Below are 22,279 nucleotides of genomic sequence, written 5' to 3' on the forward strand. Positions count from 1 at the left end.
TTATTCCTTGAAAAATAAAAACAACTGAAATTTACCCAAGAATAAAAAGATAACCTGAATAATCCTATATTCATTAAAGAAATAGAATTTGTAGTTAAAAGCTCCATAAAGGGACTTCCCTGGTGGTGCAATGGTTAAGAATCCACCTGCCAATGCAGGGGACAGGGGTTTGATCCCTGGTCTGGGAAGATCCCATGTGCCGCGGAGCAACTAAGCCCGTGTGCCACAACTACTGAGCCTGCACTCTAGAGCCCATGAGCTACAACTACTGAGCCCACATGCCACAACTACTGAAGCTCACGTGCCTAGAGCCCATGCTCCGTGACAAGAGAAGCTACTGCAATGAGAAGCTCACACAGTGTAACAAAGAGTAGCCCCCGCTCACCACAACTAGAGAAAGCCCATGAGCAGCAACAGAGACCCAATGCAGCCAAAAATAAATAAATAATTTTTTTAATTAAAAAAATATATAAATAAAAGCTCCATAAAAAAGGTACTTCCCTGGTGGTCCAGTGGTTAAGAATCCGCCTTCCAATGCAGGGGACGTGGGTTCAATCCCTAGTCAGAGAACTAAGATGCCACATGCAGCAGGGCAACTACTGAGCCCACGCGTCACTACTAGAGAGCCTGTGTACTGCAACTACAGAGCCCATGCACTGCAACTAGAGAGAAGCCTGAGTGCCTCAACAAAAGATCCTGTGTGCTGCAACTAAGACCTGAAGCAGCCATAAATAAATAAATATATATTTTTAAATTGTTGAATGATTAAATCGTAAAAAAAAAAATCTTATATAAAAAAAACTCCATAAAAAAGAGATCTCTGGATGTTTTCAAATATAAATTCTACCAAACATTTAAAGAAGAAATAAAACCAATTCTACACAACCTCTTTCAGAAAACAGAAGAGGAGGGAACACTTCCCAACTCATTTTGAGGCCACCATTACCCTGATACCAAAATCAGACAACAGAAAAAAACTATAGACCAATTATCTTTCATAAACATAGAAATCTCCTCAACAAAAATTAGCAAATCAAAATCCAGCAATATAGATGTGTGTGCGTATGTGTATATGTATGTACATATATTCCACCGTGACCAAGCAGGGTGTATACCAGAAATGCAATATTGGTGCAATATTTAAAAATCAATCAATGTAGGGACTTCCCTGGTGGTCCAGTGGGTAAGACTCCACGCTCCCAATGCAGGGGGCCCAGGTTCGATCCCTGGTCAGGGAACTTGATCCCGCATGCATGCCGCAACTAGGAAGCCTGCATACCACGACTAAAGATACTGCGTGCCACAACGAAGATCCCGTGTGCCACAACTAAGACCCGACGCAGCCAAACTAAAAATAAAATAAATAATAAATAAATATTTTTTAAAAATCAATCAATGTAATCCACAATGTTAACAAACTAACGAAGAAAAATCAAATGATCATATAAATTGATGCATAAAAGGCATGTAACAAAATTCAATGGCCATTCAGGATAAAAGAAGTCAGTAAATTAGAAACAAAGGGAACTTCCTTCACCTGAATAAGGATCTCTACAAAAAAATTAAAACAAATATCACACTTACTGGTAAAAGATTGAATGCTTTTCCTCTAAGAACGGGAACAAGGCGAAGATGTTCCTTCTCACCACTCCTATTCAACACGGGTACTAGAAGGCCAGCAAAAAAGGCAAGAAAAAGAAACAAAAGACATAAAGATTAGAAAGATAGAAATAAAATTGTCTCTTTCGCAGACAACATAATTGTCCAAGCAGACAATCCCATGGAATCTACAAAACAAATCTTCTAGAAATAACAAATGAGTTTAGCAAGGTTGCAGAACATTATGTCAACACCTGAAAATCAACTGCATTTCTGTAAACTAGCAGTAAACTACCAGAAACCAAAATTTTTAAAACATAACATTTACAATAGCCTAAAAAGGACAGAAAATCTTAGGCATAAATCCAATAAACTATGTGCAAGATCTGTATGCTGAAAACTACAAAAGTCTGATGAAAAAAATCAAAGAAGACTGAACTAAATGGGATACCAGTTCTTTCCAAAATGTTCTATAGATTCAACACTATTCCAACCAAAATTCTATCAAGATTTTTTTTTTGTAGCTGCAGTTAAGCTGATTGTAAAACAACTTTGAAAAGGAAATGCTGGAAGACTCACTTGATTTAAAAAATTACTGTACAGCTGCAGTAATTAAGACAGTGTAATACTGAAAAAGGGATAAACACAGAGATCAATGAAACAGAACAGAGTCCAAAACCAGAAACCACTCAAAACAACCAACTGATTTTTGCACAAAGGTGCAAAGGCAATTCAATGGATGAAAGATGATCTTTTTACCAAACAGTGTTTAAACAACTGGACATCCATATGTAAAAAAACTCTGGACCTGGGCTTCCCTGGTGGCGCAGTGGTTGAGAGTCCGCCTGCCGATGCAAGGGACACGGGTTCGTGCCCCGGTCCGGGAAGATCCCACATGCCGTGGAACGGCTGGGCCCGTGAGCCATGGCCGCTGAGCCTGCGCGTCCGGAGCCTGTGCTCCGCAACGGGAGAGGCCACAACAGTGAGAGGCCCGCGTACTGCAAAAAAAAAAAAAAAAAAAAGTCCTCTGGACCTAAACCTCACACCTTATACAAAAATTAACTCAAAATGGACCATAGAGCTAAACATAAAACTATAAAACTGTAGAAGAAAACATTAAAGAAAAGCTTTACAACCTGGTGTGAGGCAGAGTTCTTAGACATGACACCAAAACATGAACCATAAAAGAAAATTTTGGTAAATTGAATTTCATCAAAATTTAAACCTTTTCTCTGAAAGACAGTGTTGAAAGAATGAAGAGATATGTCACAGACTGCGAGAAAATACAGTGGGCCCTCAGTATCCGTAGATTCCACACCTGCAGATTCAACCAACAGAGGACAGTGTCAGAGGTCCTACTGTTAGAAATTGATAAGAGGCTGGACAAGGAATTCGGGCAAGGCTGTACTGGGGCTCGGGCTGCAGCACGAGGGAGTGAGAACAAGTCAGAGCTACCCTTGCTCACTCCCCGAGGCGGGTGGCGAGCTGCTTCCTTAAATGGGGTGAGGCTAGAGGCGGGCAGGCTTCGATGCTCTGCCCACCCCCTCGGTAGTGCTGTGTGCAGGGACCATCAGGGTACCCTGCTTTTGCTCTGGGCAGTTGGGTTTTGGCCTTTTTGCATCTTGTTGTTCACACTTTGCCCCAACTGCACATGCATGCGGTTATTTTTAGTCCCTTATACTTTCTTTGTATTTTATTGCCGAAGGAGATGTTTGTCCAGGTGCAAGCACTCCAGTAGAGGGTCCCAGATCCCAGGTCCTAGCCTGTCTCACTACCATAAGGGACTTGAGCAGTCACAAATTTAGGTAACCTCAGGATGGGAGAGGTTCTGGAAACAATCCCCTCGCAGATACCAAGGGATGACTGTATTTGCAAATCGCATATTCAACATAGGGCTTATATCCAGAATATACACATACACACACACACACACACACACACATATATAAAACTCAACCTTAAGAAAACAAACAACCCAAGAACAAATGGGCAAAGACTTAAACAGACATTTTACCAAAGATGATATACAAATGGCCAATAAGAAAACAAAGAGATACTCAACATCTTTAGCCATTAGGGAAATGAAAATCAAAACCATGATGAGATATCACTGCACACCCATTAGAAAGGCAAAAAACAAAAACAAATTATAACATCAAGAGTTGGTGAGGATGTGGAACAACTGGGACTCTCATACGCTGTTGTTGAGAATAGAAAACGGTACTCCAGAAAACAGTTTGACAATCTCTTAAAAGTTAAATATACACTTGCATATGACCCAGCAATCCCAAAATCACATGGTAGAGAAATGAGAATGTATGTTCATACAAAATTCTGCACAAAAATTTTATATTAACTCTATTCATCATCCCCCAAAACTGGAAACAACTAAAATGTCCTTTAACAGGTAAACGGATGAACAAACTGTGGTGCGTGCATAAAACAGAATAATACTCGCAATAAAAAAGAAGGGACTATCCATACATGTGACAACACAGATGAATCTCAAAGGCATTGTGTTGGGTGAAAGAAGCCAGTCTCAAAAAGTTATATACTGTGTGATTGCATTTATATAACATTCTGGAAAAGGCAATAGTGTGGCAACAGAGACACAGATTAGGGGGTGTCAGGCATTAGGGATGGAGGGTGTGGCGTCACAAGGACGGACAGAGGGAGTTTGGGGGGGTCATAGAGCCACTGTGTATGCTGATTGTGGCTGTCATTACCCAAATCTATACCAGCTTAGAAACACACACACACACACACACACACACACTTAACTATATGCTCATTAAAACAATATTTTTAAAAACCTAACATTTGTGTAAAGAAAGAGCTTATACCTAAATAGCCCTTCTCTGTAAACAGACAGAAGAAATAAGAATGGTGGCTGCTGCGGCACGGGCAGAGGCAGCGTAACTGAGGTTCAGGAGCAGGAAGCACGATCACTTCGTACCTTTCTGAACTACTTGAATTTTTTTTCCTGCAATGGGATGAATTTCCTATTCAAAACATTTTTGAAATTTAAACTAAAATATAAAACAAAGTGTATATGGATATATTGGAATAAAACATGCAAACATTATAAAAGATATTTTGCTCAGAAATGGGATAGAGAGTCTCCTTTTGGGAAAATGAAAAAATTCTGGAGATGGATGGTGGTGGTAATTGAACAGCAGTGTGAAAGTATTTAACACAACTGAACTGTACACTTGAAAATGGTTAAGGGACTTCCCTGGTGGCACAGTGGTTAAGAATCCACCTGCCAGTGCAGGGGACACGGGTTTGAGCCCTGGTCCGGGAAGATCCCACATGCCACAGAGCAACTAAGCCCGCGAGCCACAACTACTGAGCCTATGCGCCTAGAGCCTGTGCTCCGCAACAAGAGAAGCCACCGCAATGAGAAGCCCACGCACCTCAACAAAGAGTAGCCCCCACTCGCCTCAACTAGAGAAAGCCCTTGTGCAGCAAGGAAGACCCAATGCAGCTCAAAATAAATAAAATAAAATAAATTTATTTTTTAAATGGTTAAAATGGTAAATTTTATGTTATTCATATTTTATCACTATATAAAACAATCTAATTAGAATATGAGCAAAAGTCTTGAACAGACACTTCACCAAAGATGGATGTCAAGTAAGTATGTAGAAAGGTGTTCAACATCATTAAATATTAGGGAAATGCAAATCAAAATCAGGAGGGATACCACTATACATCTATTAGAATGTCTGAAATAAAAATTATTGACAATATCAGGTGCTGGCAACGACCCCAGAGCAACTGGATGTCTCCTACATTGCTGGAGGGACCCTAAAATGGTACAGCCACTCTGGAAGAACAGTATGGCAATTTCTTAAAAGTTAAACATACACTTAACATACAATCATACTGCTGGATACCTAAAGAAATGAAAACTTATGTTCACAAAGAAACCTGTAAACCAATGTTCACAGCAGCTGTATTGGAAATAGCTAAAACTGAATACAACCCAGAAGTCCTTCAGTGGATGAATGGATAAACTGATATAGCCATACAGCTGTTAAGCAATAAAAAAGAATGAAATGTTGATACCTGCAACTACTTGCACTGATCTTGGGGCATTAGGCTGAGTGACAATAGTCAATCGCAAAGAGTTACATATTGCATGATTCCATGAAATAACAAATTATAGTGTTTGAGAAGAGATTAGTGGTTACCAGGAGTTAGGGGTTGGAGAAGGTGTATCTATGAGGTAACACGAGGGAGTTTCTCTGTAGTGATGGAAAAATTCTGTATTCTGATTGTGCTGGTGGTTACATGAATTTGTACGTATGATAAAATTCCGTAGTACTACACACACACACACACACACACACACACACAAATGCATATAAAAAATGGTGAAAGCTGAAATAAAGTGTCTACCTGAGTTAACAGTATTGTACTAATGTTAATTCTGGGTTTTGACAAGGTACTATGGTTATGTAAAATATTACCATTGGGCAAAGCTGGATGGAAGGTATATGAAAACTCTTGCATACTCTTTGTATTTTTGTTCTTCTTGTGAGTCTTAAGATCTCTCAAGAGAAAAATTTATGAGAAAAAAAAAGAGGAGTAAATTATTAATACTTAACATGGATGAATCAATCTCAGTAACATTTTGCTGAGCCAGACACAAGAGCACACGGTGTACAACTCCATTTGTTTCAAGTTCTAAAACAGGCCAACAGAAATATGACTATGGAAACCAGATCTGTGTTTGCCTGTGAGGTGATGTGTGGGGAATTACTTAAGAGGAGACATGAGCGAACTTTCTGGGGTAGTGGAAATGTGCATTTTACTGTGTTTAAGTTACACCTAAAAAGATGGAAGAGCGAGAAGTCCTCTTTAATAAACCTTGCTTGCAATGACCAAAATACAAACAAACAAAAAAAACCCACCACACAAAAAAAATTGGTCAAGCCTGTGGAGATCGAAAACTTTGGATAAAGGACTTTCTGATGACTGACAACCCAAAGAGATTGGAGGACAAATGTTCCTGGAACTTTGGGAAGATTTAATTCCAAGAGAAAAGTGGCCTAGTTGGCCAACTTACACTTTCCAATCCCTTTCTGTAAAATCCAGCGAGCACATAAATGTAGAGTGGCTTTTAAAAGATAATGGATTTAAAATAATGGTACTTCCGGTACTTCCCTGGTGGTGCGGTGGTTAAGAATCTGCCTGCCAATGCAGGGGACACGGGTTCAAGCCCTGGTCCGGGAAGATCCCACATGCCGCAGAACAACTAAGCCCGTGCACCACAACTACTGAGCCTGTGCTCTAGAGCCCGTGAGCCACAACTACTGAGCCCGTGTGCCACAACTACTGAAGCCCGCATGCCACAACTACTGAAGCCCGCACCTAGAGCACCTAGAGCCCGTGCTCTGTAACAAGAGAAGCCACTGCAATGAGGAGCCTGTGCACCGCAACGAAGAGTAACCCTGCCGCTCGCTGCAACTAGAAAAAGCCCGCACGCAGCAAAAAAGACCCAACACATCAAAAAAAATAATAAGTTTATTAAAAAACTAAGGATAAAATAAAATTCAGCACTTCCATCTTCTGTGCTTTTTACTCTGAAACATAAAATTATGCCTAGCTTTTCCAAACTGGCCATTTATAAAATTTAAAAGGAAAGCACATATACTGATGAAGATACTCAATGTGTCTGAAATGTCCACAGTCATTATTTTAAAAGGAAATTCTCACCTGAGGCCAGCTGAGTCCTCTGGACTCGCCACGGTCTTCCTGACTAAACTGGCCAGACTAGCTGCATGGACTCAGGGTTCCTGGCTTTTTGGGATCTCTGTGTAAATACAGCCCAAGAATCCTGTCCTTTGTCTAGATCAAAGGACAGAATTCTGGCTTCTCTTTGGGTCACTGTTCCCTTACCTTGATGTCTCCCTTTGCTTTGTAATTTTAATGCTGAAATCTTTTTTTTTTTTTTTTTTGGCCATGCTGCATGGCTTGTGGGATCTTAGCTCCCCAACCAGGGGTTGAACCCATGCCCCTGAAGTGGAGTGTGGAGCCCTAACCACTGGACTGCCAGGGAATTCCCAATCCTGAAATCTTTTAGTGCTGGATGGTGGGACAGATGGGAGTGGTGGGAGAACTGACTCACATTTTCATTCTCAGTAGAACCCAGGAATCCGTGAGGGCTGACACCTCAAATTCAGGGATTTCCCAGGGATGCCGTGGCTGTCTGGAAAGTGCTGGGGTCTCCTGCCAAGGACTTGTCAAGTAGAGAATGTTGCTCACCATCGTGCTCTACAAGTATTGAGTCATTAGCCACTGCAGCCTCTGACCATCAATGTACCCTGAAAGGTGTTCAGGACAGAGACTGACAATGAGGCACTCTATGCTCTGAGGAAACTGGCTAAACAGGCCTTCAAATAAATAGTTTCAAGAGAAAAATTTATGAACCCAATTTCTTGCATCTTACTATACTTAGAAAAGCACTAAAAATCATTAACTAAAATATCTACTCATGACTAGCAGTAACCTTCTACCAAGATGTGTGCTTGACTGCATACCCGTCTCCAAAATCATGTATGTGCTGACCTCCCCTCTTACCTGTTCGGAGCAGTTCCTCAGCCCCATCTGGGAGGCAGTCTCCTGGGCTATAGTCCTCATTACATCCCCAAATAAAACGAAACTCACAGCTCTCACATTGTGAGCTTTTATTTCAGTCCACAGACTGAAGGGACTAGATGACGGTGCCAGATGAGGGAGACAGAAGCTCTTGACTTCATACCTTAGAGACTATCTCTCCATTTTAAAGACGATGAAGCAGAGGCCCAGAGACTAAAGGTCATCTCTATGCAGCTGCGCGCAAATTTATTTCTCTAGCGATACCTAGCCTCTAGCTCCAAGCTTCTATATTCAACCTGGGTATGATCCAGTCACCTAAATACAGCTTATGCAGAATGGATTCTTACCTCCCACCTGCTCTCAGGCTCCCCACCCGCACCCATCCAACAACAACAAAAAACCCCCAAATCTTCCTCCACTCTTCCCCTTTCCTCACGGCAATCCTATCGATTCCAGTCCAAAATAGATCTCAAACCTGTCCCCTCCTCTTCATGCTGAAATTGCCCTCTAGTCCAGCTCTCCCTCTGCCAAAGACTCCCTGAGGTCTCCCTGCTCATCCTCCTCTTTTCATTCTCACTCAGCAACCAGACGCACTCCTGTGACCTAGTCGCTGCCCTGCTGCACTGGCTTCCCAGAGCCCTTACAGTAAACCCAGATTCTAAGGTTGCAGACCAGCAGCCCTCAGCCCTCAGAGAAGTTTTTGGAATATCCTGGGGAAGAGTGAGGACTGAGGGAGTCCCCAGAGGTCCCACCTGACCCCACCCACCCCCTCCCCACCTCCCAGCCCCACCCCAGTCGAAAGGAGACCAAGGAGAGGAGGCTTCCAGAGGCTTCCCTAGTAGGGTGTTGGGCCCCATAAGTCTCTCTCTAAATGCGGGTTGTTGTAACTCCCTTCCAGGCGGGACCCCAACTTCCACTTTAGGAAGCAGTGCGAAAAGACTACCCTTCAGAGTCAGACAATCCTAAAGCCAAATCCTGGCTCATTTAACCAATCCCAGCTTCAGTCTACCCATCTGAGAAATGAAGCCCATAATAATAACACTAATTACCTGAGAGGGTTCTTGTGAGAATTAAATAACACAATGCCTGGCACACATGAAAGCTCTTGTTCACATTCTAAAGAACCAACAGAGAGGAGGACCTTCAAGATGGTGGAGGAGTAAGACGTGGAGATCACTTTCCTCCCCACAGATACATCAAAAATACAACTACATGTGGAAAAACTCCTACAGAACACCTACTGAACAGTGGCAGAAAACCGCAGACTTTCCAAAAGGCAAGAAACTCCCCACATACCTGGCCGTGTGGCTGACAGGGTCTTGGTGCTCCAGCCGGGTGTCAGGCCTGAGCCTCTGAGTGGGGAGAGCTGAGTTCAGGACACTGGACCACCAGACACCTCCTGGACACACATAATATCAGTAGGTGAGAACTTTCCCAGAGATCTCCACTTCAACGCTAAGACCCAGTTCCACTCAATGACCAGCACGCTCCAGTGCTGCACACACCATGCCAAACAACTAGCAAGACAGGAACACAACCCCACCCATAGGGAGAGAGGCTGCCTAAAATTATAATAAGTCCACAGACACCCCAAAATACACCACTGGACATGGTCCTGCCCACCAGAAAGACAACATCCAGCCTCACACACCAGAACACAGGCACCAGTCCCCTCCACCAAGAAGCCTACACAACCCACTGAACCAACCTCACCCACTGGGGGCAGACACCAAAAACACAGGGAACTATGAACCTACAGCCTGCGAAAAGGAGACCCCAAACACAGTAAGTTAAGCAAAATGAGAAGACAGAGAAATACACAGCAGATGAAGCAGCAAAGTAAAAACCCACCAGACCAAACAAATGAAGAGGAAATAGGCAGTCTAAACTGAAAAAAGAATTCAGAGTAATGATAGTAAAGACGATCCAAAATCTCGGAAATAGAATGCGGAAAATACAAGAAACATTTAACAAGGACCTAGAAGAACTAAAGAGCAAACAAACAGTGATGGACAACACAATAAATGAAATTAAAAATTCTCTAGAAGGAATCAGTAGCAGAATAACTGAGGCAGAAGAACGGATAAGTGACCTGGAAGATAAAATAGTGGAAATAACTACCGCAGAGCAGAATAAAGAAAAAAGAATGAAAAGAATTGAGGACAGTCTCAGAGACCTCTGGGACAACATTAAATGCACCAACATTCAAATTGTAGGGGTCCCAGAAGAAGAAGAGAAAAAGAAAGGGACTGAGAAAATATTTGAAGAGATGATAGTTGAAAACTTCCCTAATATGGGAAAGGAAATAGTCAATCAAGTCCAGGAAGTGCAGAGAGTCCCATACAGGATTAATCCAAGGAGAAATATGCCAAGACACATATTAATCAAACTATCAAAAATTAAATTCAAAGAAAAAATATTAAAAGCAGCAAGGGAAAAGCAACAAATAACATACAAGGAAATCCCCATAAGGTTAACAGCTGATCTTTCAGCAGAAACTCTGCAAGCCAGAAGGGACTGGCAGGACATATTTAAAGTGATGAGAGGGAAAAACCTACAACCAAGATTACTCTCCCTAGCAAGGATCTCATTCAGATCTGACATAGAAATTAAAACCTGTACAGACAAACAAAAGCTAAGAGAGTTCAGCACCACCAAACCAGCTTTACAACAAATGCTAACAGAACTTCTCTAGGCAGGAAATAGAAGAGAAGGAAAAGACCTACAATAACAAACCCAAAACAATTAAGAAAATAGTAATAGGAACATACATAGCGATAATTACCTTAAATGTAAATGGATTAAATGCTCCAACCAAAAGACATAGACTGGCTGAATGGACACAAAAACAAGACCCATATATATGCTGTCTACAAGAGACCCACTTTAGACCTAGGGATACATACAGCCTGCAAGTGAGGGGATGGAAAAAGATATTCCATGCAAATGGAAATCAAAAGAAAGCTAGAGTAGCAATTCTCATATCAGACAAAACAGACTTTAAAATAAAGACTATTACAAGAGACAAAGAAGGACACTACATAATGATCAAGGGATCAATCCAAGAAGAAGATATAACAATTGTAAATATTTATGCACCCAACATAGGAGCACCTCAATACATAAGTCAAATACTAACAGCCATAAAAGGGGAAATCGACAGTAACATAATCATAGTAGGGGACTTTAACACCCCACTTTCACCAATGGACAGATCATCCAAAATGAAAATAAATAAGGAAACACAAGCTTTAAATGACACATTAAACAAGATGAACTTAGTTGATATTTATAGGACATTCCATCCAAAAGCAACAGAATACACTTTCTTCTCAAGTGCTCAGGGAACATTCTCCAGGAGAGATCATATCTTGGGTCACAAATCAAGCCTTGGTAAATTTAAGAAAATTGAAATTGTATCAAGTATCTTTTCTGACCACAATGCTACGAGACTAGATATCAATTACTAGAAAAAAAACATGTAAAAAACCCACAAAACATGGAGGCTAAACAATACACTACTACATAACCAAGAGATCACTGAAGAAATGAAAGAGGAAATCAAAAAATATGTAGAAATGAAATTGAGCTATTTGTAATGAGGTGGATAGACCTAGAGTCTGTCATACAGAGTGAAGTAAGTCAGAAAGAGAGAGACAAATACCGTATGCTAACACATATATATGGAATTTAAGAAAAAAATGTCATAAAGAACCTAGGGGTAAGACAGGAATAAAGACACAGACCTACTAGAGAATGGACTTGAGGATATGGGGAGGGGGAAGGATGAGCTGTGACAAAGCGAGAGAGAGGCATGGACATATATACACTACCAAACGTAAGGCAGATAACTAGAGGGAAGCAGCCACATAGCACAGGGAGATCAGCTCGGTGCTTTGTGATTGCCTGGCGGGGTAGGACAGGGAGAGTGGGAGGGAGGGAGACGCAAGAGGGAAGAGATATGGGAACATATGTATATATATAACTGATTCATTTTGTTGTAAAGCAGAAACTAACACACCATTGTAAAGCAATTATACTCCAATAAAGATGTTTTAAAAAAAATACCTAGACAAATGACAATGAAAACATGACAACCCAAAACCTATGGGATGCAGCAAAAGCAGTTCTAAGAGGAAAGTTTATAGCAATACAATCCTACCTCAAGAAACTGGAAAAATCTCAAATAAACAACCTAACCTTACACTTAAAGCAATTAGAGAAAGAAGAACAACAACAAAAGAAAAAACAAAGTTAGCAGAAGAAAAGAAATCATAAAGATCAGATCAGAAATAAATGAAAAAGAAATGAAGGAAACAATAGCAAAGATCAATAAAACTAAAGGCTGGTTCTTTGAGAAGATAAACAAAATCGATAACCCATTAGCCAGACTCATCAAGAGAAAAAGGGAGAAGACTCAAATCAATAGAATTAGAAATGAAAAAGGAGAAGTAACAACTGACACTTCAGAAATACAAAGGATCGTGAGAGATTACTACAAGCAACTCTATGCCAATAAAATGGACAAACTGGAAGAAATGGACAAATTCTTAGAAAAGCACAACCTTCTGAGACTGAACCAGGAAGAAATAGAAAATATAAACAGACCAATCACAAGCACTGAAATTGAAACTGTGATTAAAAATCTTCCAACAAACAAAAGTCCAGGACCAGATGGCTTCACAGGTGAATTCTACCAAACATTTAGAGAAGAGCTAACACCTATCCTTCTCAAACTCTTCCAAATATAGCAGATGGAGGAACACTCCCAAACTCATTCTACGAGGCCACCATCACCCTGATACCAAAACCAAATAAAGATGTCACAAAAAAAGGAAACTATAGGTCAACATCATTGATGAACATAGATGCAAAAATCCTCAACAAAATGCTAGCAAACAGAATCCAACAGCACATAAAAGGATCATACACCATGATCAAGTAGGGTTTACCCCAGGAATGCAAGGATTCTTCAATATATGCAAATCAATCAATGTGATACACCATATTAACTAATTGAAGAATAAAAACTATATGATCATCTCAATAGATGCAGAAAAAGCTTTTGACAAAATGCAACACCAACTTATGTTAAAAACCCTCCAGAAAGTAGGCATAGAGGAAACTTATCTCAACATAATAAAGGCCATATATGACAAACCCACAGCCAACATCATTCTCAATAGCGAAGAACTGAAACCATTTCCACTAAGATCAGGAATAAGACAAGGTTGCCCAATCTCACCACTATTATTCAACATAGTTTTGGAAGTATTAGTCACAGCAATCAGAGAAGAAAAAGATATAAAAGGAATGCAAATTGGAAAAGAAGAAGTAAAGCTGCCACTGTTTGCAGATGACATGATACTATACATAAAGAATCCTAAAGATGCTACCAGAAAACTACTAGAGCTAATCAATGAATATGGTAAAGTAGCAGGATACAAAATTAAGGCACAGAAATCTCTTGCATTCCTATATACTAATGATGAAAAATCTGAAAGAGAAGTTAAGGAAACACTCCCCTTTACCATTGCAACAAAAAGAATAAATACCTAGATACCTAGGAATAAACCTACCTAAGGAGACAAAAGACCTGTATGCAGAAAACCATAAGACACTGATGAAAGAAATTAAAGATGATACAAACAGATGGAGAGATAAACTATGTTCTTGGATTGGAAGAAACAACATTGTGAAAATGACTATGCTACCCAAAGCAATCTACAGATTCAGTGCAATCCTTATCAAACTACCAATGGCATTTTTCACAGAACTAGACAAAAAATTTCGCAATTTGTATGGAAACACAAAAGACCCCAAGTAGCCAAAGCAATCTTGAGAAAGAAAAACGGAGCTGGAGGAATCAGGCTCCCTTGACTCCAGACTATACTACAAAGCTACATTAATCAAGACAGTATGGTACTGGCACAAAAACAGAAACATAAATCAATGGAACAGGATAGAAAACTCAAGAGATAAACCCATGCACATGTGGTCACCTTATCTTTGCTAAAGGAGGCAAGAACATGCAATGGAGAAAAGATAGCCTCTTCAATACGTGGTGCTGGGAAAACTGGACAGCTACATGTAAAAGAATGAAATTAGAACACTCCCTAACACCTTACACAAAAATAAACTCAAAATGGATTAAAGACCTAAATGTAAGGCCAGACACTATCAAACTCTTAGAGGAAAACATAGGCAGAACACTCTATGACATAAATCACAGCAAGATCCTTTTTGACCCACCTCCTAAAGAAATGGAAATAAAAACAGAAATAAATAAATGGTACCTAATGAAACTTAAAAGCTTTTGCACAACAAAAGGAACCATAAACAAGATGAAAAGACAACCCTCAGAATGGGAGAAAATATTTGCAAACAATGCAACTCACAAAGGATTAATCTCCAAAATATACAAGCAGCTCATGCAGCTCAATATCAAAAACACAAACAACCCAATCCAAAAATGGGCAGAAGACCTAAATAGACATTTCTCCAAAGAAGATATACAGATTACCAACAAACACATGAAAGGATGCTCAACATCACTAATCATTAGAGAAATGCAAATCAAAACTACAAGGAGGTATCACCTCACACTAGTCAGAATGGCCATCATCAAAAAATCTACAAACAGGGCTTCCCTGGTGGCGCAGTGGTTGAGAGTCTGCCTGCCGATGCAGGGGACACGGCTTCGTGCCCCGGTCCGGGAAGATCCCACATGCCACGGAGTGGCTAGGCCCGTGAGCCATGGCTGCTGAGCCTGCGCGTCCAGAGCCTGTGCTCCGCAACGGGAGAGGCCACAACAGTGAGAGGCCCGCGTATTGCAAAAAAAAAAAAAAAAGAAATCTACAGACAATAAATGCTGGAGAGGGTGTGGAGAAAAGGGAACCCTCTTGAACTGTTGGTGGGAATGTAAATTGATACAGCCACTATGGAGAACAGTATGGAGGTTCCTTAAAAAAATTAAAAATAGAATTACCATATGACCCTGCAATCCCACTACTGGGCATATACCCTGAGAAAACCATAATTCAAAAAGAGTCACGTACCACAATGTTCACTGCAGCACTATTTACAGTAGCCAGGACATGTTAGCAACCTAAGTGTCCATAAACAGATGAATGGAGAAAGAAGATGTGGCACATATATACAATGGAATATTACTCAGCCATATAAAGAAACAAAATTGAGTTATTTGTAGTGAGGTGGATGGACCCTGAGTCTGTCATTCAGAGTGAAGTAATTCAGAAAGAGAAAAACAAATACCATATGGTAACACATATATATGGAATCTAAAAAAAAAAATGGTTTTGATGAACCTAGGGGCAGGACAGGAATAAAGACGCAGACGTAGAGAATGGACTTGAGGAGACGGGGAGGGGGAAGGGTAAACTGGGACGAAGTGAGAGAGTGGCATGGACATATATACACTACCAAATATAAAATAGATAGCTAGTGGGAAGCAGCTGCAGAGCACAGGGAGATCAGCTTGGTGTCTTGTGTCCACCTACAGGGGTGGGATAGGGAGGGTGGGAGGGAGACGCAAGAGGGAGGGGCTATGGGGATTACGTATACGTATAGCTGCTTCACTTTGTTATACAGCAGAAACTAACACACCATTGTAAAGCAATTATACTCCAAAAAAGATGTTCTTAAAAAAAAGAGCGAACAGACAGTGCTTCCAAGAGAAACTAGGCTCGCCTGTAAGACTGTAAATCCCCAGTCACCAAACGGTGTATAAGGGCTACTCCGTACCAAAGAATTTCAGCGCCTGCAGAAGCGTGGCCTAATTCTGAAGGTCCCTCGGCCTCGAGTTATGATTCTTACAGTCTGATTTTTGGTCCCTGCGATCCACGTATCAACACGCAGGGACGCGCTCCCGGCGTGCAACCGGCGCGCCAGGAGCCGGCAGCTCTCAATAACGTTGATCCCAGGCTGCCTCAGGCTGAGTGGCTAGACACCCGACACGCCTCCTTGGCCCCACCCCTCGGCCCCCGACGCCCTGGGGGGCGGGACACGCAGACGCCGTGCCCTGCCATTGGCCCGCACCGGCAGGGGAAATAGGGCCTGACTAGTCCGCGTCCCTGCTGTGTCGTCATCCGGCGGCGGCTAGAGGACACGGTCAAGATGGCGGTGGTGGCTGCCTTGACGCGGAGACCCCTTGAGCAGGTCGGCAGCGGCTCTCGGGCCCATGACCCTGCGCGACCCCTGCCCAGTCTGCGTCCCCTCAGCGCGTCCTCTCTCTCTCTCTCTCTATCTCTCTCTCTGTCTCCCCGCCAGGTCTCCGGGCTGCTGAGGAGGCGCTTCCACCGGACCGCGCCGGCTGCTCTGCAGGTAACTGGCCTGGAAGCTAGCCGGGCCGGCGAGGCCCCTCGTCCCGGCGCGGAAGCTGGGGCCGCATGTCACCCACGCGAGGCTCAGGGGAATCAGATGTCCGATCTGAGGGAACTAGACTTGACGCTTCTTCCCTCACCCTCCCCCTTAAAATTTTTTCTTGTGGTAAAATATAAGAAAATTTACCCTTTTAAACTGTATATGCAGTGGGACTAAGTACATTCACCACGTTGTCCATTCACCACCAGAACTTTGTCATCATCCCAAACAGAAACTGTACCCATTGAACAATAACTCTCCATCCCATTAGCCCCTGGTAACCTGTATTGTGCGTTCTGTGCCTATTAATTTATCTACTCTAGGGACCTCCCATAAATGGAATCATACAGCATTTGTCCTTTTATGTCTGGCTTATTTCACTTAGCATGTTTTCAGGGTTCATCCATGTTGTAGCATGTGTCAGAATTTCATTCCTTTTTAAGGTTGAATGATATTCCGTTGTAGGCATATACCACATTTTGCTGATCCATTCATCTTTGGTGGACATTTGGGTTGCTTCCACCTGTTGGATTTGTGAATAATGCTGCTGTGAACATTGGTGTGCGATTATCTGAGTCCCTGCTTTTCAGTTCTTTTGGGTCTATATCTAGAAGTGGGATTGTTGGATTATATGGTAATTCTGTGTTCAACGTTTTGAGGAATTGCCCGCTCTCCCCCTTTTTGTTACTGGAGGATTCTACCAACCTGTGTAGTAAAATAACTCCTACATCCTGAAGGCAAAGTGTTTGGCAGTGCCTGGCACCTAGCGAGCGCTCAATATGTAGTATTATTTAGGCTTCCTTGACTGTTCGCTGCCCCACAGTATACCAGATGTGGAAATAAAATTCACTTTTCTACTTAGGAAGCCACCTATGAGCTGGTATGGCCAGCAAGCAGATTTCTTAAGCTTAGGTGCACATCAATAAAGTGTTCAGTATACTTCTCATTTACACATCCAATCAAAGACTGGCTATGAGTGATAGAAATGTTACTTTTTGAATTTTTTGAACTTTTGAAGAGAAGCCTGTTCTAGTGATAGTTTTTACATTGTGTGCTGTGGGCAGCCTAAGTCAAGAGAGAGAATCTCAATAGTCTCCTAAGTAATGCTGTAGCTTATTGACTGCTTTCCCATACCTGTGACAGGTGACAGTTCGTGAGGCTATAAATCAAGGTATGGATGAGGAGCTGGAAAGAGATGAGAAGGTATTTCTACTTGGGGAAGAAGTTGCCCAATATGATGGGGCATATAAGGTAACCAAGATACATGAAAGCTACACAGAACTGAGATGGCCATTTGCCCCCAGTACAATTAAAGGTAATGGGGTCATTGCTTAATTGTAGGTTAGTCGAGGCCTGTGGAAGAAATATGGAGATAAGAGGATCATAGACACTCCCATATCTGAGGTAAGCCTTCCATCAGGAAGCAGACCTTTGAGGGGCATGTCTATTAAAGGGTACTGTTCTAATTTTTGTGGATTTTTACTTATGTTTGCGTTTTACGTTCTAGATGGGTTTTGCTGGAATTGCTGTAGGTGCAGCTATGGTATGTAGTCCTCTTTATGAATCTTATCCAAAGAGATTACTTTCAACATGACCGTTTAAAAACATTGCTTGAATGTTGGGGGAGCGAAGTGCTGGTGTGCCACTCTAAATTGCTCTTTCTCATCTTTTTAACATCTATGTTTTTGATTTGACAGGCTGGGTTGCGGCCCATTTGTGAATTTATGACCTTCAACTTCTCTATGCAAGCCATCGACCAGGTTATAAACTCAGCTGCCAAGACCTACTACATGTCAGCGGGCTTTCAGTCTGTGCCCATAGTCTTCAGGGGGCCCAATGGCGCCTCAGCAGGCGTAGCTGCCCAACACTCACAGTGCTTTGCTGCCTGGTATGGGCACTGCCCAGGCTTAAAGGTGGTCAGCCCATGGAGTTCAGAGGATGCAAAAGGACTTATTAAATCAGCCATTCGGGATAACAATCCAGGTCAGTAGCGTGACGTGTTGTGGGTCTCTTTTGAACATTAAAGAACAAAAATGAAATATCTGCATGGAAGGAACCATTAAAGACTTCTAGTTAGGCTTAGACGTATCATATAAAATGTTAGTGATTTACAGATATAGTAAAGATAGGAAAAAATGTGGTGTTCTTCTTATTTCTGACTATAACGGGGCCAATTAGATAGTGGAGAAATTTGCTGCATACCTACAACACCGGTTTAACCCCATAGATAAAATCAGGATCGCCCAGACTACAGATGTCTGTACTTAAACCATCCTCAAGGCTACTGGACACGATAGGTATGAGGCTTCCTAATCAGCACAATGAAACTTTTCACAATATGAATGATAGTGTTGCATATACTTTTTTTGGGGGGGGGGTTCGCGGGCCTCTCACTGTGTGGCCTCTCCCGTGGCGGAGCACAGGCTCCAGATGCGCAGGCTCAGCGGCCATGGCTCACGGGCCCAGCCGCTACGCGGCATGTGGGATCTTCCCGGACCAGGGCACGAACCCGTGTCCCCTGCATCGGCAGGCGGACTCTCAACCACTGCGCTACCAGGGAAGCCCGCATATACATTTTTAGTCATGTAGTTACTTTGGTTTAAATATGTATATTTTGCAGTGGTGGTGCTGGAGAATGAATTGATGTATGGAGTTCCTTTTGAACTTCCCCCAGAGGCTCAGTCAAAAGATTTTCTGATTCCTATTGGAAAAGCTAAAATAGAAAGGCAAGGTAAGAGAAATTAGTATACATGTAAACATTATTTGTAATCCGTGCCCTCTATTTATGTTGGTCAAATTCAGTCTAGAAGTCACTGCCCTTTACTTTGACTAGGAAATTATAGGATGAGTTCAAGTTTAAAATGTGTCATGCCCTGATTACACATATTTTTGTTCTTTTCTAAATCTTGGTCCAGTAGATTTGTATTTCGTTTCTAGAAAGGCTGCCACATTCCTCATCTCGCTGGAATGTAGTTGAGTTTAAGATTCTAAAATGAAGAAGAACCATAGCTGGCTGCAGAGCAGGACAGTGTCTTTGGTTTCAACCTGACCTCTTATCTGTGACCACTTTGTTTCAGGGACACATGTAACCATAGTTTCTCATTCAAGACCTGTGAGCCACTGCTTAGAAGCTGCAACGGTGCTATCTAAAGAGGGAATTGAATGTGAGGTGAGTGGACATTCACTTGTTCTTAAAGAATCAGGGGACTTGCCTGGTGGCACAGTGGTTAAGAATCCGCCTGCCAACGCAGGGGACACAGGTTCGAGCCCTGGTTCGGGAAGATCCAACATGCCGCGGAGAACTAAGCCTGTGCGCCACAACTACTGAGCCTGTGCTCTGGAGCCCACGAGCCACAGCTACTGAGCCCATGTGCCACAACTACTGAAGCCCATGCACCTAGAGCCCGTGCTCCACAACAAGAGAAGCCACTGCAGTGAGAAGCCTGCACACCACAACGAAGTGTAGCCCCCGCTTGTTGCAACTAGAGAAAGCCCATACGCAGCAATAAAGACCCAACGCAGCCAAAAATAAATAAATAGGGCTTCCCTGGTGGCGCAGTGGTTGAGAGTCCACCTGCCGATGCAGGGGACACAGGTTCGTGCCCCGGTCCAGGAAGATCCCACATGCTGCGGAGCGGCTGGGCCCGTGAGCCATGGCCGCTGAGCCTGTGCGTCCGGAGCCTGTGCTCTGCAACGGGAGAGGCCACAACAGTGAGAGGCCCGCGTACCACACACACAAAAAATAATAATAAAATAAATTTATTAAAAAAAAAAAGAATCAGAAAGTTCCCTTTAAGACCCAGAAAGAGGCGTTTGAGTTCTGTAACAGGTTAATTAGGTATAAAATCTTGCTTTGTCACTTAGTTCTGCTTCTGCTTAAAGCTGGGAGCCTACGTGCTTTTCAAATACCTAGCCTTCTACCACCTAGGGTCTGGATCTTTTTAGTATGTGTTTTGTCAAGTTAAGATCCAACCTTGGAGCTGGAGTTTGGGAGAAGAGAAAACTTAGAAGTCGTTGAGTCTAACACTTTCATAACCAGGAGGTACCACTTCCTAGTTAACACTTGGGCATGTTACGTACTCTAAATCTCTGCCATCAGCTATAAAATGAGGATAATACATTTACTGTCCCGTTAGGGTGGTTGTAGAATTATACTTAGTGTAGTGCCTGGTACAGGGTAAGCGGTCACATGTTAGTTATTATTTTAATGAGGAGGAAGTTAAGGCCAAGGGAGGATAAGTGAATTCTGTAAGTGAACAAAGCTGCTTGTAGTAGAGATAAAGATTTTTGTTTTAATTACAGTTTCCCTTTTGACAGTTTGTTCATGAATGGGCAGATTATGTTTCCCTAGACCCAAAGATTAAAGGAAACAAGAAAGGAAGTGGCATTTTGGGGATAAGACTATATTTGTGAGGAAGTGGCTCTGTAAAGCTATTTATTATCTGTTTAGGTGATAAATATGCGAACCATCAGACCAATGGACATTGAAACAATAGAAGCCAGTGTCATGAAGACCAATCACCTTGTAACTGTGGAAGGAGGCTGGCCACAGTTTGGAGTAGGAGCTGAAATCTGTGCCAGGATCATGGAAGGTATTTCAGAGAAACTGATTCCAGAATAGTTAAACTGTAATAAACACCGTGTTACAGGACAAAACAATCAAAAGCTAGGGGTGGTCAAATGACTTGAATTTTCAACTTGTCAGCTTGGTATTTTTCCTTTGGGTAAATGTTTAAGAAAGCAAGCCAGAGACAATTCTCTGTAATTAGCATTCCTTTCAGATTTCATATTTCCTTCTTCAGATTTTCCTTCTCTGGGCAGCCATACCTGCTATGCTGAGGTGGTGGTGCTCAGCTGGTTTTTCATGCCTCTCTCATTTGCGCCTCCTTCCCTCTTAGGCCCCGCGTTCAATTTTCTGGATGCTCCTGTAGTTCGTGTCACCGGTGCCGATGTCCCTATGCCTTATGCAAAGGTTCTAGAAGACAACTCTGTACCTCAGGTTAAAGACATCATATTTGCAATAAAGAAAGCACTAAATATGTAGCTTGGACTTGAATTTCAAGTCATTGGGATTTCCTTAAAATACTTAATGACATTTCATCTGGATTGTCCTATAAGACCTTTTGATTTGTAAAGTTATGTCTAAAGCAACAACATACGTTTTTGTACTGGGAAGAAGTTTAAATATGTCTGTGGAAAAACTCTCCACTCTCCTGCCTAGGGGCCACGCTTTTTTTATCTGTTACAATAGCCATGTTCTTTGAATAAGATTAATGTAAAATTTTACCCTCTCATTAGAAGGACAAGGTATAAATGTGGCAAGAGTCCTGATGAAAGATATCTCCAAAAAAACATAACTTATATGTAAAAATAAAAGCATATAATTTACGTTTACTGTTAGACTGTTTTGATAAGGAATAAAGGAATTCCTAACTATGACTAATTGTATTTTTATATTCTTGAGATAATAAATGTGGGATAGAAGTCTTAAAATTCTGTTAAGAAATTACTGCCATCGGGAACTAATCAGTAATCATTAATCTCCTAGACTGCATTACTTACTTAAAACAGGAACTTGCCCCCCGACTCTTCAAATGCCTAATTCTAGTAGGTTCTCTTTAAAGTTAAACCAAAATCTGTGTCAGGTATTTTTCCCATTGCCAACAAACACACACTCTGCCATACACTGCCC

General features: G+C 41.9%; 2 protein-coding genes across 4 annotated transcripts in view; one reads left to right on the forward strand and one right to left on the reverse strand.

Annotated features, from left to right (window-relative positions):
- KCTD6 (potassium channel tetramerization domain containing 6) overlaps positions 1-16,091 on the reverse strand; it is a 57,762-nt gene extending 41,671 nt beyond the window's left edge. The window contains exons 1-2 of one of the 2 annotated variants that reach the window (XM_060161443.1): positions 15,970-16,091; positions 1,585-1,667 (exon numbers count right to left, since the gene is read on the reverse strand). The gene's annotated coding sequence lies outside the window, so the exon portion shown is untranslated. Of the gene's footprint in view, positions 1-1,584; positions 1,668-8,187; positions 8,261-15,969 lie in introns of those variants that run through there. The other variant, XM_060161445.1, reaches the window with a different exon arrangement.
- A 198-nt stretch (positions 16,092-16,289) lies between these two features.
- Positions 16,290-22,026, forward strand: PDHB (pyruvate dehydrogenase E1 subunit beta). Of its 2 annotated transcripts, XM_060161449.1 has the most exons (10): positions 16,290-16,383; positions 16,495-16,548; positions 17,731-17,838; positions 17,929-17,991; positions 18,095-18,130; positions 18,285-18,570; positions 19,208-19,318; positions 19,665-19,756; positions 21,038-21,179; positions 21,486-22,026. In XM_060161449.1, the coding sequence occupies exons 1-10, from the start codon at positions 16,342-16,344 to the stop codon at positions 21,629-21,631; spliced, it is 1,080 nt and encodes a 359-aa protein (XP_060017432.1). In that variant the 5' UTR covers positions 16,290-16,341; the 3' UTR covers positions 21,632-22,026. The 2 variants fall into 2 exon arrangements, with proteins under 2 accessions (XP_060017432.1, XP_060017433.1); XM_060161450.1 differs by lacking the exon at positions 19,208-19,318.
- Positions 22,027-22,279: the final 253 nt, after the last annotated feature.

Source organism: Lagenorhynchus albirostris, chromosome 10, assembly GCF_949774975.1.
Source record: "Lagenorhynchus albirostris chromosome 10, mLagAlb1.1, whole genome shotgun sequence".
In the NCBI taxonomy this organism is placed as follows: Eukaryota; Metazoa; Chordata; class Mammalia; order Artiodactyla; family Delphinidae; genus Lagenorhynchus; species Lagenorhynchus albirostris.